General features: G+C 51.3%; 1 protein-coding gene across 3 annotated transcripts in view; it reads left to right on the top strand.

The window, feature by feature from the left end:
• Nucleotides 1–13,580, top strand: part of MTOR (mechanistic target of rapamycin kinase) — a 393,475-nt gene that overhangs the window by 100,951 nt on the left and 278,944 nt on the right. For all 3 annotated transcript variants that reach the window (XM_088447807.1, XM_088447808.1, XM_088447806.1), the window contains exons 22-26: nucleotides 1,310–1,402; nucleotides 3,529–3,675; nucleotides 4,200–4,342; nucleotides 4,418–4,580; nucleotides 5,617–5,762. In XM_088447807.1, coding sequence (XP_088303933.1) covers nucleotides 1,310–1,402; nucleotides 3,529–3,675; nucleotides 4,200–4,342; nucleotides 4,418–4,580; nucleotides 5,617–5,762 — 692 coding nt within the window. The remainder of the gene's footprint in view (nucleotides 1–1,309; nucleotides 1,403–3,528; nucleotides 3,676–4,199; nucleotides 4,343–4,417; nucleotides 4,581–5,616; nucleotides 5,763–13,580) is intronic.

The raw sequence follows: 13,580 nt of genomic DNA, 5'->3' as shown, positions 1-13,580 counted from the left end.
CCTTGTATATAGATATACAGCAATGTAACGGCAGGAATAGGAGATAGGCATAGTCCCGGCAGCTCTGTACAGTCCCTCTGGGGGAAGTTTCTGTTGTACACCTTGTATATAGATATACTGCAATGTAACGGCAGGAATAGGAGATGGGGATAGTCCCGGCAGCTCTGTACAGTCCCTCTGGGGGAAGTTTCTGTTGTCCACCTTGTATATAGATATACTGCAATGTAACGGCGGGAATAGGAGATGGGGATAGTCCCGGCAGCTCTGTACAGTCCCTCTGGGGGAAGTTACTGTTGTCCACCTTGTATATAGATATACTGCAATGTAACGGCAGGAATAGGAGATGAGGATAGTCCCGGCAGCTCTGTACAGTCCCTCTGGGGGAAGTTTCTGTTGTACACCTTGTATATAGATATACAGCAATGTAACGGCAGGAATAGATGATAGGAGATGGGGATAGTCCCGGCAGCTCTGTACAGTCCCTCTGGGGGAAGTTTCTGTTGTACACCTTGTATATAGATATACTGCAATGTAACGGCAGGAATAGGAGATAGGCATAGTCCCGTCAGCTCTGTGCAGTCCCTCTGGGGGAACTCTGCAGTTAATGGGATGTTCTTTCCCGTGTGATAGACCTTATAGGAAATCCTCGTTATAGAGCATGTTAATGGGTAGCACAGCCACTGCTAACACATAGGATTGTGAACTTCTCACAGATTGTTACCACGTTACTTTAGCTGGCATTATAAAGGGGCTCCAGTGGAAAAGAGGCTGGAATAGAATAGCCTCAGGCTACCGTCCTTTATCACCAGCGGTTTAGTAACGGGGCTAATTGTATTTATGGCAGAGGGCTCTATGTTGGGCGCTCTCTTTGAGAGTTATCCCCCTATTTGAATTGTAAGAGTATTTTTCTTTCTTTGTCCAATCTATCTCATCTGGTTTACACTGTAATTATACAAGTTCCATTTTCAGCCAATCAGGTTTCTGCTATTACAAGAGTCCCCACAAAGAGTCTTCAGTCTCTTATCATATATATGGTACGTTTATTCTGTACATAAGGCTAACCATGACGGGTCTAGTACAGTCCCCCATATGCCCTGGGATTTCCCAGTTGTCACTGACCAGCTTATTGCAGGCAATATAATGAGTGAGGGGTATCCCGGACCATAGAAGAGAGGAGTCAGGGGCACTAATGCAGATGAATCCAAGCAGTGACTATATGGAAATGCTGCTGTCATACAGGGACCTGGCTCTGTCTTCCCATCTCATTGCTCTGTGCCTCAGTCTTTACATTGTTCCTTTCTCTTTCCAGTTCCAGATATTTATTCCAATGGTGAACAAGGTGCTGCTGAAGCACAGAATCTTACACCAGCGCTATGAGGTGCTGACATGCCGAATCCTAAAGGTATTTAAAGGTTCTTCATGTGTTCGTGTCCATCCACTCCCTCAGCCAACCACTAGGAGGCACTGCACCTAAATAACATTCCCGTATGTTTAATATCCGAGGAAGTAACACATCTAATAAAGGAGAATCGCGCTAAAGATCACTAATACCTTCCCTTTTCCCCGGCTATGGAGGCTGACTAGGGTCAAATCAGCAAGTCTGCTTTATAGTGTTACTCCCACACCGCATTATACTGTCACTCCCACCGCATTATACTGTCACTCCCACCGCATTATACTGTCACTCCCACCGCATTATACTGTCACTCCCACCGCATTATACTGTCACTCCCACCGCATTGTACTGTCTCTCCCACCGCATTGTACTGTCACTCCCACCGCATTATACTGTCACTCCCACCGCATTATACTGTCACTCCCACCGCATTATACTGTCACTCCCACCGCATTATACTGTCACTCCCACCGCATTATACTGTCACTCCCACCGCATTGTACTGTGACTCCCACCGCATTGTACTGTCTCTCCCACCGCATTGTACTGTCACTCCCACCGCATTATACTGTCACTCCCACCGCATTATACTGTCACTCCCACCGCATTATACTGTCACTCCCACCGCATTATACTGTCACTCCCACCGCATTATACTGTCACTCCCACCGCATTGTACTGTCACTCCCACCGCATTATACTGTCACTCCCACCGCATTATACTGTCACTCCCTCCGCATTATACTGTCATTCCCACCGCATTATACTGTCATTCCCACCGCATTATACTGTCACTCCCACCGCATTGTACTGTCACTCCCACCGCATTATACTGTCACTCCCACCGCATTATACTGTCACTCCCACCGCATTATACTGTGACTCCCACCGCATTGTACTGTCTCTCCCACCGCATTGTACTGTCACTCCCACCGCATTGTACTGTCACTCCCACCGCATTATACTGTCACTCCCACCGCATTATACTGTCACTCCCACCGCATTATACTGTCACTCCCACCGCATTATACTGTCACTCCCACCGCATTATACTGTCACTCCCACCGCATTGTACTGTCACTCCCACCGCATTATACTGTCACTCCCACCGCATTATACTGTCACTCCCACCGCATTATACTGTCACTCCCACCGCATTATACTGTCACTCCCACCGCATTATACTGTCACTCCCACCGCATTATACTGTCACTCCCACCGCATTATACTGTCACTCCCTCCGCATTATACTGTCACTCCCACCGCATTATACTGTCACTCCCTCCGCATTATACTGTCACTCCCACCGCATTATACTGTACATAGGACCAATGTAAGCCAATCTTAGGCCTCTGTTCTTGCATAAGGCATTTTAGGTGGTTTTAGATTATAAATGAGTAATCGCCAGCGAGTCCTCACTCCATAGTTATTATTTTTTAAACTAATGGACACAATTACTTTAGTAGGGGTTGGATATGAAATCCCAGGAGCTGTTCAGCGCTGGGTAAAAAGCCGACGCCGGAAGGCTAAAATACGAGAATCCCGACAGGTCTAGTAAGTATTCTAACCCTACCCCCCCCCCCCTCACGGAGCCTAACCTTAAGTCCCCCCGGGGGTGCCTAAACCTAACCCGCCTTCCCGCACACTACACTTAACTATCCCGTGGGGGAGGGTGCCTAACACTAGCCCCCTTCCTTCGTCCCCACTTACCTTCATTCAGGAAGCCGTCTGTCGGGGTACCGTTGTCAGGCTAAAGATGTGCGTCGGTATTTTGGCGCCTATCTTTAGTACTAAGTCGGGATTTCGATGCCGAGAATCCGTCAGTTGTCTTTCCGTGCGTCGGTAACTACATCCCCTTTAGTACATGCCCCTCTCATGCTCAGCTCAGGGATGTCTGTGCTCTGGTCTCAGTAAATGACTTGTGATGCTCAGACCTGCTAACAGGATTGCCAGTGAGTCTCCCCCTTATCTCTCCTCCAAACCTCCCGCTGCCCCCAAGTGTGGTCTTAGCACCTGGACAAAGCAGATGCTGGAGCTCTTGGTAGGAGAGGGTCTGTGAGCTTCCATTTTATGTTTATCATTGTAACCTTTGCTTTTCTTATGTCAGCCTTAATGTTTCTTAATGAATACAGGGGTATACTCTTGCTGACGAGGAAGAGGACCCCCTGATCTATCAGCATCGTGCCCTGAAAGGGAACCTGGGAGAGACTTTTGCCAGCGGTCCCTTGGACAGTGGACCAATGAAGAAACTACATGTCAGCACCACCAATCTGCAGAAGGTACGGCGGGGGCCACACTGGACCTGATTCAGGAGCATTCGCAGATTGTTACCCATTGCGCATGTGTATAAGCCGCACTGAGCATGCGCTGCGATCACACTGCGATTATGGGCGCACAGAGGGATCCATCGCAGGCTGTGAGCGTTTCGTGGTGGTGGGACGGGGGAGTGGCCAGAAAAACGTAGGCGTGTGTATCCGTGTGACCTCTGTTTCGTTGGCGTGCATAAATTAGCCACTGCGATTGGATACGCAGCCTGAGTGCCCATTGCGTGCGTGGAGAATGCGTGTCTGCGGTTGGTCAGACCTGGTGTAAATACAGCGTTAGTGGCCGATGTGCGTCCATGGTACCGATGTTTACACAGAAGAGCGACATTGGACAGATGTGAGAAAGCAGCAGTGGGCGGAGCTTTGTCAGGCATTAGCATATGTTCGCAGCTGCGTTCCATGAGAATTCCCAGCTGCGATCGCTGTTGAATTAGGCCCTAAGTCCTTACTTACTGTAAGTGGATTTCTTTCCTTCCCAGGCTTGGGGAGCAGCTCGCAGGGTCTCCAAAGATGACTGGCTGGAGTGGCTGAGACGCCTGAGCGTGGAGCTGCTGAAAGACTCCTCCTCGCCTGCCCTGCGCTCATGTTGGTCCTTGGCTCAGGCCTATAACCCTCTGGCCAGGTGAGTGCTCGGCTCCTGGTCTGGTTATGGAGACGCAGACAGATGAGTTATTTTGTGTCTCTCCCGTTTCTGCAGAGATCTGTTTAACGCCGCCTTCCTCTCCTGCTGGTCTGAGCTGAATGAAGATCAGCAGGACGAGCTGATCCGCAGCATAGAAATGGCGCTGACCGCTCAGGACATTGCGGAGGTCACACAGACGCTGCTGAACCTGGCCGAGTTTATGGAACATAGTGATAAGGTATGTGCAGCCCTATCATTGCTGGCTAGTGCTATAGGTGCCTCTGTGTGGTCCGATGGGCTGACTCTACTGCCAGCCTGTCACAGATTCCTCCTTCATCCAATCTACGGGTACAGTAACAGTGTACAGCCCGGTTACTGGAGCATAGCGATAAGGTATGTGCAGCCCTATCATTGCTGGCTAGTGCTATAGGTGCCTCTGTGTGGTCCGATGGGCAGACTCTACTGCCAGCCTGTCACAGATTCCTCCTTCATCCAATCTACGGGTACAGCAGCAGTGTACAGCCCGGGTACTGGAGCATAGCGATAAGGTATGTGCAGCCCTATCATTGCTGGCTAGTGCTATAGGTGCCTCTGTGTGGTCCGATGGGCTGACTCTACTGCCAGCCTGTCACAGATTCCTCCTTCATCCAATCTACGGGTACAGCAACAGTGTACAGCCCGGGTACTGGAGCATAGCGATAAGGTATGTGCAGCCCTATCATTGCTGGCTAGTGCTATAGGTGCCTCTGTGTGGTCCGATGGGCAGACTCTACTGCCAGCCTGTCACAGATTCCTCCTTCATCCAATCTACGGGTACAGCAGCAGTGTACAGCCCGGGTACTGGAGCATAGCGATAAGGTATGTGCAGCCCTATCATTGCTGGCTAGTGCTATAGGTGCCTCTGTGTAGTCCGATGGGCTGACTCTACTGCCAGCCTGTCACAGATTCCTCCTTCATCCAATCTACGGGTACAGCAACAGTGTACAGCCTGGGTACTGGAGCAAGAGACGTGTCCCCCTCTATAAACCCTGCCACAAGGACCTCCGCTTAGTACACGTGCCTTAGAAGTTGGCACGTTTCTTATATTCTGATTATTTTCATTACACAGCACAGTCCGGATAGCTGCCATTGTACCCACTGTGTGATGACTACATTTACCCGGTCACACAGATCCTTATATTCCTGTCTGTGACCATGACGTGGGCACTCTCACCCCTGCTGTCACTATAGAGTACAGACTAAGCTGCTGACCCGCTATCACTATACTTTCTTAGGGCCCATTGCCGCTGCGAGACGATAATGGAGTGGTGCTCCTGGGAGAAAGGGCAGCGAAATGCCGAGCGTATGCCAAGGCTCTCCATTACAAAGAGCTGGAGTTCCAGAAAGGAGCCACCCCGGCCATATTGGAGTCTCTCATCAGGTAAGAAGAGATTAGCCGTGAGGATGTTTGTGCTTCTGTCTGTGTATATACACTAATAGTAAGGATACTGGATTTCATCCTCTATACGCACCTACCTATACCTTCTAAACCCTGCCTATAAACCTCTAAAATTTGCTATACGCCGTCATACAGTAAATAAAAACCTTAGACCTTTAACATGTGTTTCCAAAGCACAAAGTATTATTCAAGTAAAGTACAGTCAGTTACACACTGTGATCCAAATTATACAGACCCAAGATAGTTATACATACGCACGCGCTCTGGACCAGATACCGGCATCAGCAAGAAACCTCCGTCAATCAGCAAGAAGACTCCAGACTGGGGTCACAACACACACATTTATATCCTCACAGAAACAGACCGCACAATAGAGAGGTTTGTTGCTGATCCCATTGGTTCCCAGTGCGGGTGCATTTCTTAGAGGGCATTTAACAGGTTGATTCAAATGGACACAGGTCAGCCTCCGACAGCCTATTGTCTCCTCTATTCCCCCTGCATGCAAATCTAGGCTGTTGGTTTCACAAAATACATTTTGGTGCTTTATATCTCTCCGGTCCATAAGTTGAGAATGCATGTTGCGATCTTCACACCGATGATACCGGAAAGCTGTTGAGAGAGTGCAGATCAGTATAACACCAAACACGGCTTACTTATCACGTATTAAACCTTAGATACCAAATAGCCTTTATTTCACAGCATTTCTAATAAATGAATAAAACTTGGATCTTATACTTTAAAGCTATGGAACCTTTTATGTGAGTGTGCATTATGTAAGTATTAGGGGTTTGGGAAAAGACGCTAGTTAGGTTTATCTGATTTGGGGCAGATGTGCACGCATGCAGCTAATAAACAGCGTTCGCATGCAGGATATTGTGCATTCGCTAATGTGCATCATGTGATTCTATTTATGATGGATTTAATACATATATATATCTATATATATATATCATTTCTTACTCACATTTTCAAACTGCAATGCAAATGTGTTATGGGCAGTGAGCTTCACTCTCAAACAGGGTGGAGACCCCCAACCGTGCTGGTGCCGGCCTGTCTGACAGTGAGTTTAAAAGAGCAGATTTCTTCCCATTGTTCATTCAGTCAGATTCAAGTCTCTGGGCCGTATTACAGTTGTCACAGCTACACCGATCCCCATGTGGGGTCTCTTCATTTACATGCAAAAACACCCACAGTTCCGGGTGTATTCTTTTCTAATTCCTTTTCTCAGGAAGCTGTTTTTCTAGTTACTAACTGGATACTGTGTTTGTCTTGGTATTTCTCTATGCAAGGTTGTCCCCAGAATGGGCCTGTCATGGCCTCTGTGTATATACACTAATACCTACATCACACACACACACACAGGTACCAGCTGTCTCATTCTCACCCTCTATCACCTGTGTGACTAATACCTGGTAATCAGGGGCACGGTCACTATACTGTGTATATACACTAATACCTACATCACACACACACAGGTACCAGCTGTCTCATTCTCACCCTCTATCACCTGTGTGACTAATACCTGGTAATCAGGGGCACGGTCACTATACTGTGTATATACACTAATACCTACATCACACACACACAGGTACCAGCTGTCTCATTCTCACCCTCTATCTCCTGTGTGACTAATACCTGGTAATCAGGGGCACGGTCACTATACTGTGTATATACACTAATACCTACATCACACACACACACAGGTACCAGCTGTCTCATTCTCACCCTCTATCACCTGTGTGACTAATACCTGGTAATCAGGGGCACGGTCACTATACTGTGTATATACACTAATACCTACATCACACACAGGTACCAGCTGTCTCATTCTCACCCTCTATCACCTGTGTGACTAATACCTGGTAATCAGGGGCACGGTCACTATACTGTGTATATACACTAATACCTACATCACACACACACAGGTACCAGCTGTCTCATTCTCACCCTCTATCACCTGTGTGACTAATACCTGGTAATCAGGGGCACGGTCACTATACTGTGTATATACACTAATACCTACATCACACACACACACACACACAGGTACCAGCTGTCTCATTCTCACCCTCTATCACCTGTGTGACTAATACCTGGTAATCAGGGGTACGGTCACTGTACTGTGTATATACACTAATACCTACATCACACACACACACAGGTACCAGCTGTCTCATTCTCACCCTCTATCACCTGTGTGACTAATACCTGGTAATCAGGGGCACGGTCACTATACTGTGTATATACACTAATACCTACATCACACACACACACACACACACACACACACACACACACACACACACACACAGGTACCAGCTGTCTCATTCTCACCCTCTATCACCTGTGTGACTAATACCTGGTAATCAGGGGTACGGTCACTATACTGTGTATATACACTAATACCTACATCACACACACACACAGGTACCAGCTGTCTCATTCTCACCCTCTATCACCTGTGTGACTAATACCTGGTAATCAGGGGCACGGTCACTATACTGTGTATATACACTAATACCTACATCACACACACACACACACACACACACACACACACAGGTACCAGCTGTCTCATTCTCACCCTCTATCACCTGTGTGACTAATACCTGGTAATCAGGGGCACGGTCACTATACTGTGTATATACACTAATACCTACATCACACACACACACACACACAGGTACCAGCTGTCTCATTCTCACCATCTATCACCTGTGTGACTAATACCTGGTAATCAGGGGTACGGTCACTGTACTGTGTATATACACTAATACCTACATCACACACACACACAGGTACCAGCTGTCTCATTCTCACCCTCTATCACCTGTGTGACTAATACCTGGTAATCAGGGGCACGGTCACTATACTGTGTTTCTACTTCAGGGTCCATAGGGTATCCACAGGATACCTTGGGTATAGGTGTGACGTCAGTCGCAGGGCACCAAAGAGTTAAGCTTTCAGCCTCCCAGGATGCACTAGGTCCCCCTCCTATACCCCGCCCCCGGGCCAAGGCACCTCAGTTTAGTTTGGTGCCCGGCCGGAGTCGGGTGCACCTGTTGGAGTGGGGGCTAGAAGAGCCCCTGAAGCTTATTCTTCATGCAGCTGTGGCTGCACATCTGGATGAACAGCATGGACAGTCAGTCCTGACGTCCATGCTGTCTTCCCTACACCCCGCCGGTACCAGAACGCCGGTACTGATCCGGGGATGCTGGTGGGCGTCTGGGGTCACAGCTAGCGGTGACCCCAGATGCTCCGGACCATGGCCGGATTCAAGGGGGACAGAGGTAAGCAGCGGGGTCCCGCGGTGGGTCCCCGCTGATCACATGGTCCTAAGTCCCCAGGCAGGGGGCTCCCTGGGGACTGGCTGCAGCGTGGAGCCAGGCGACCAACCTGCGCTTCCACTACCCCCTGGGACAGCGGACCGCAGCAGAGCGGTAGCGCTGCGGCGTCCCAGGGGTTAAATGCATGCCAGGGGAGCGCGCCTTCCCTGTCTCACAGCCGGCGCCTCCCCCGCTGCACACAGCCCTCTCTGCATGCTGCCGACTGGTCCTGTGGCAGCGCTCCTCCCCCAGGCCAGCCTCCTCTCTGCTCCTCGGCGGCCATCTTCTCCAGAACGCATGGTGAACGCTGCTGGAAGCGCTGGACGGAAGCATCGTGGTCTGGGTCCCCCCGCATACCTCTCCTCCGCTGTGGTCAGGTCTGTGTATGCAGCGCTGTGTCCTACCAGGCCCTGTGTCTGTGTAGTTGAGTGATCAGCGCTGTTAGTGCAGGAATTGTTATTTTTCTGCATTGTATGTGACTGTGCTAGCGCTGCTGCCTGTAATCTTTTCTTCTCTAAACTGTCAGCTTTATTACTGTCCCTGTTCTTTCTGCTAAAGCCCTTGCGGTGCGGTGCTGCAGGGTGGTCTCTCGCCTATTTAATACTTAATTGGTGAGAGAGGTCACATACGTGGTGCCATCATGTCTGAAAGTGATTTTCCCCTCCGGCTACAGGGTACCACGTGCAAAGTACCGTTAGCGGAGGGGGAGGGTAGCGCGGAGGGCCTTTGCCGGCAGTGTTTGTCCATGGCGCGGCCTATTACGGTTACAGCACCGGTACAGGAGCCGCCCTGGGCTTGTTTCGCTCAGGCGTTAACAGCTTTAGTGGGCCAGTTAGCTCCGCAGCCCGCGTTTACTCCGATGGGTTTGTCCCAGCAGTCTGTGGTGTCGTCACCCATGCAGGGGTTCCCACGACAATTGGTGGTACCCCACAGTCTCCCTATTTCCCCGCTCCCGGGTTCTCAGGAGCCAGCGTGGGTTAACTCCCTGACAAGTTCTGTACAGCACTTGTCGGATGTGTTGCAAGGGGAGTCTGTGATGCGGTCTCATAAAAGGCCGGTGGCGTCTCTGTCCGCTCCTTATGAGGATGACGAAGGGACGTCTGATGATGGGGAGATTCTAGATCCTTACGATCAGGAACCTCTCCATACTAAGGACGCTGATGCTAAGTCCAAAGTATATATTCCTGGACTTATTCGGGCGGTCCGCACAGCCTTGGTGATTGAGGACGAAGTTCCCCCAGCGGCTAAATCTAAGTATGCCTTTTTCAAAGATGTGAAGGGCGATGCCACAGTCTTTCCTCTTTCGGGTCAGTTGGTGGACCATTTAGAGGAGGCGTGGAAACAACCTGGCAAAAGATACCAGCCGCAGAGACGCCTGGCGGTGGCTTATCCGTTCGCGGATAATTATTTTGCTAAGTGGGAATCCCCTCCACAGGTGGATTCTCACGTGACCCGTCTTGTCCGTAGTGCCACATTGCCGATGCCATCCATGTCCTCCCTTAAGGATGCTACGGACCGCAAGGTAGAAATCTGCCTGAAGTCCGCTTATTCCCTTGCAGGGGGGGCAGCACGGCCGGCTATGGCCATTTGCTGGGTTGCCAGAGCGATGGAGCGCTGGGCGGATTCATTAGAGGCTTCTTTTGAATCCGACTGTCCGGCCGATCAGGCGGAGTTGATTGGCAATCTCCGTGATTCGGCCACCTACATCAACGAGGCGGCTCTAGACATTAGTACTCTGGTGTCTAGAATTTCTTCAGCAGCGGTAGCTGCTCGTCGCACCTTGTGGCTGCGATCCTGGAAGGCGGACGCAGATTCCAAGAAAGGTCTGGAAGCGTTGCCGTTTACCGGAGAAGTTCTCTTCGGTCCGGATCTGGATAAGATTGTGGCCACGCTGGCGGCAGCCAAATCTGCCTGTCTCCCGTCGGCCGCTGCTCCTTCTGGTTCGGGACCATCGTCCTTTCGGTCATCTAGGGCCCAGGGCAGGCCCAAACCACAGTCGTTTCCTCGACAGGCTGGCCCTAAGAAATCGGTCAAGCCCCGGAAGCAGGCATGGAGTACCAGACGTCCGGCCCCCAAGCCAGATGACAAGCCTGCGGCCTGACGGTCCGGGCCTCCCTTTGGGGGATCCCAGGGTGGGAGGCCGCCTGCTACAGTTCGCCCAGTGTTGGTCGACCACTACGACAGACACTTGGGTTCTGGAGGTGGTTTCCCACGGATACGCCCTCTCCTTCCGGCACAGACCCCCGGCTCGCTTCTTCACCACGGGTCTCCCATCAGACCGGAACAAGGCTACGGAGCTGCGGAAGGTATTGCACACTATGCTCCAGGCTGGAGTTATAGTGGCGGTTCCATTCTCCCAGAGGGGCCAGGGTTTCTATTCAAATCTATTTTTGGTACAGAAACCCAATGGGTCATATCGTCCGATACTCAACCTCAAAGCACTCAACAAGTCTTTGCGGGTCCCGAAGTTTCGGATGGAGACCCTACGGTCCATCATTCTGGCGCTGGAACCTGGGGACTACTTGGTGTCATTGGACATACAGGACGCTTACCTGCATGTCCCTATTCTTTGGCGCCATCAACAGTTCCTCAGGTTTGCAATCAGCAGCGACCACTTCCAGTTTCGGGCGTTACCTTTTGGCCTGGCAACAACACCAAGGTGATGGCGGTCATGGCGGCTTCTCTGCGGCTGCAGGGAGTCCGCATGTTGCCGTATTTGGACGACCTGTTATTGGTGGCAGGATCTCCAGAGCTCCTGTTACGCCACTTGGACCTGACCATTGCACTGCTGCAACGGCACGGCTGGCTAATCAACTGGCAGAAGTCCACTCTAATCCCGTCTCGGAGGATTCTGCATCTTGGAGCCTTATTGGACTCGGGACAGCAAAGGATCTTCGTGACGGAGGACAAGATCTCTGCTTTACAGTCAAGGGTGCGCAGTTGTCTGCACAGCCGCCGGGTGTCCTTACACTCGGCGATGAGGTTACTGGGCTCCATGGTGTCGGTGTTCGACATGGTGGAATACGCCCAGTTTCACTCCAGACCTCTGCAGCACCTGATCCTGTCCAAGTGGAACGGGCTGACTCAGTCTCTGAAGTCCCAGACGATTGTGCTCACCCAGGAGGTTCGCCTGTCCCTTACGTGGTGGTTACAGACGACCCACCTCAACAAGGGACGTCCGTTCTGGGTTCCAAATTGGGTCCTGTTGACAACGGACGCCAGTCTTCGGGGCTGGGGAGCAGTTTCGGGTCCACACTTGTTCCAGGGCAGGTGGACGCCGACAGAAGCGGAGCTTCCAATAAATATCTTGGAACTCCGTGCGGTCTTCAATGCTCTCCAGCAGGCACAGCGGTTTCTCCAGGGTCGCCCGGTGCAGGTCCAGTCGGACAACGCTACCACCGTGGCCTACATAAACAGGCAAGGAGGAATTCGCAGTCGGGCGGCTCTCGTAGAGGTCTCTCGGATCCTGGTTTGGGCGGAGCGCAATCTTCCGGCCATATCAGCGGTCTTCATCCCGGGAGTGCTCAATTGGGAGGCGGACTTTCTAAGTCGCCAGGACGTTCATCCGGGGGAATGGTCCCTGCACCCGGACGTTTTTCAACTACTGGTGGACAGGTGGGGTCTTCCAGAAATCGACCTCATGGCGTCCCGGCACAACAACAAGTTGCCGGTGTACGGGTCTCGCACAAGAGACAAAGGGGCGTCTCTGGTGGATGCTCTGTCCGTCCGGTGGACGTTCCGGTTCGCATACCTGTTCCCTCCGGTCTCCCTTCTTCCACGGGTAATCCGGAAATTCAAACAGGAAGGAGGGACGCTCCTGTTGATAGCTCCCGCGTGGCCCAGACGGCACTGGTTCTCAGACCTTCAGGGTCTGTCCGTGGACATTCCTCTGCGGTTGCCGCTACGACCGGACCTTCTGTCTCAGGGTCCTTGCCTTCACCCGGACCTGACTCGGCTGTCTTTGACGGCGTGGCTGTTGAGACGGCCATGCTGAGGTCCCGGGGGTTTTCCAGCTCTGTGGTGCGTACCATGTTACGAGCTCGGAAACCGTCTTCCGCGAGGATATACCATCGCGTGTGGCATACGTTCTTCCAGTGGTGTCGACCGAGAGGTTATGCACCGCGGGAGTTTCGTCTGTCTCGGATTCTCGCCTTCCTGCAAGCGGGACTAGATCATGGGCTTCGCCTTGCTTCTTTGAAGGTACAGGTTTCGGCCCTATCTGTCTGGTTTCACCGTAGGATTGCTACAATCCCGGATGTGCGCACCTTTATGCAGGGTGTTCTCCGCATTCAGCCGCCCTTTGTTCCACCTGTGGCGCCTTGGGATTTGGCTGTGGTCCTGAGGGCTCTCCAAGGACCGCCGTTTGAACCACTGGGCTCAGTGGATCTTAAATGGCTAACAGCTAAGACTGTTTTCCTTCTGGCTATTGCTTCGGCCAGACGTGTTTCTGAGTTAGGGGCTCTTTCTTGTAGAC

The sequence above is a fragment of the Taudactylus pleione genome, unplaced genomic scaffold (genome assembly GCF_031769625.1).
Source record: "Taudactylus pleione unplaced genomic scaffold, aTauple2 ptg000441l, whole genome shotgun sequence".
Taxonomy (NCBI): domain Eukaryota; kingdom Metazoa; phylum Chordata; class Amphibia; order Anura; family Myobatrachidae; genus Taudactylus; species Taudactylus pleione.
Note: the sequence above shows the minus strand (reverse complement) of the source record. Positions and strands in the feature narration are given on the sequence as shown.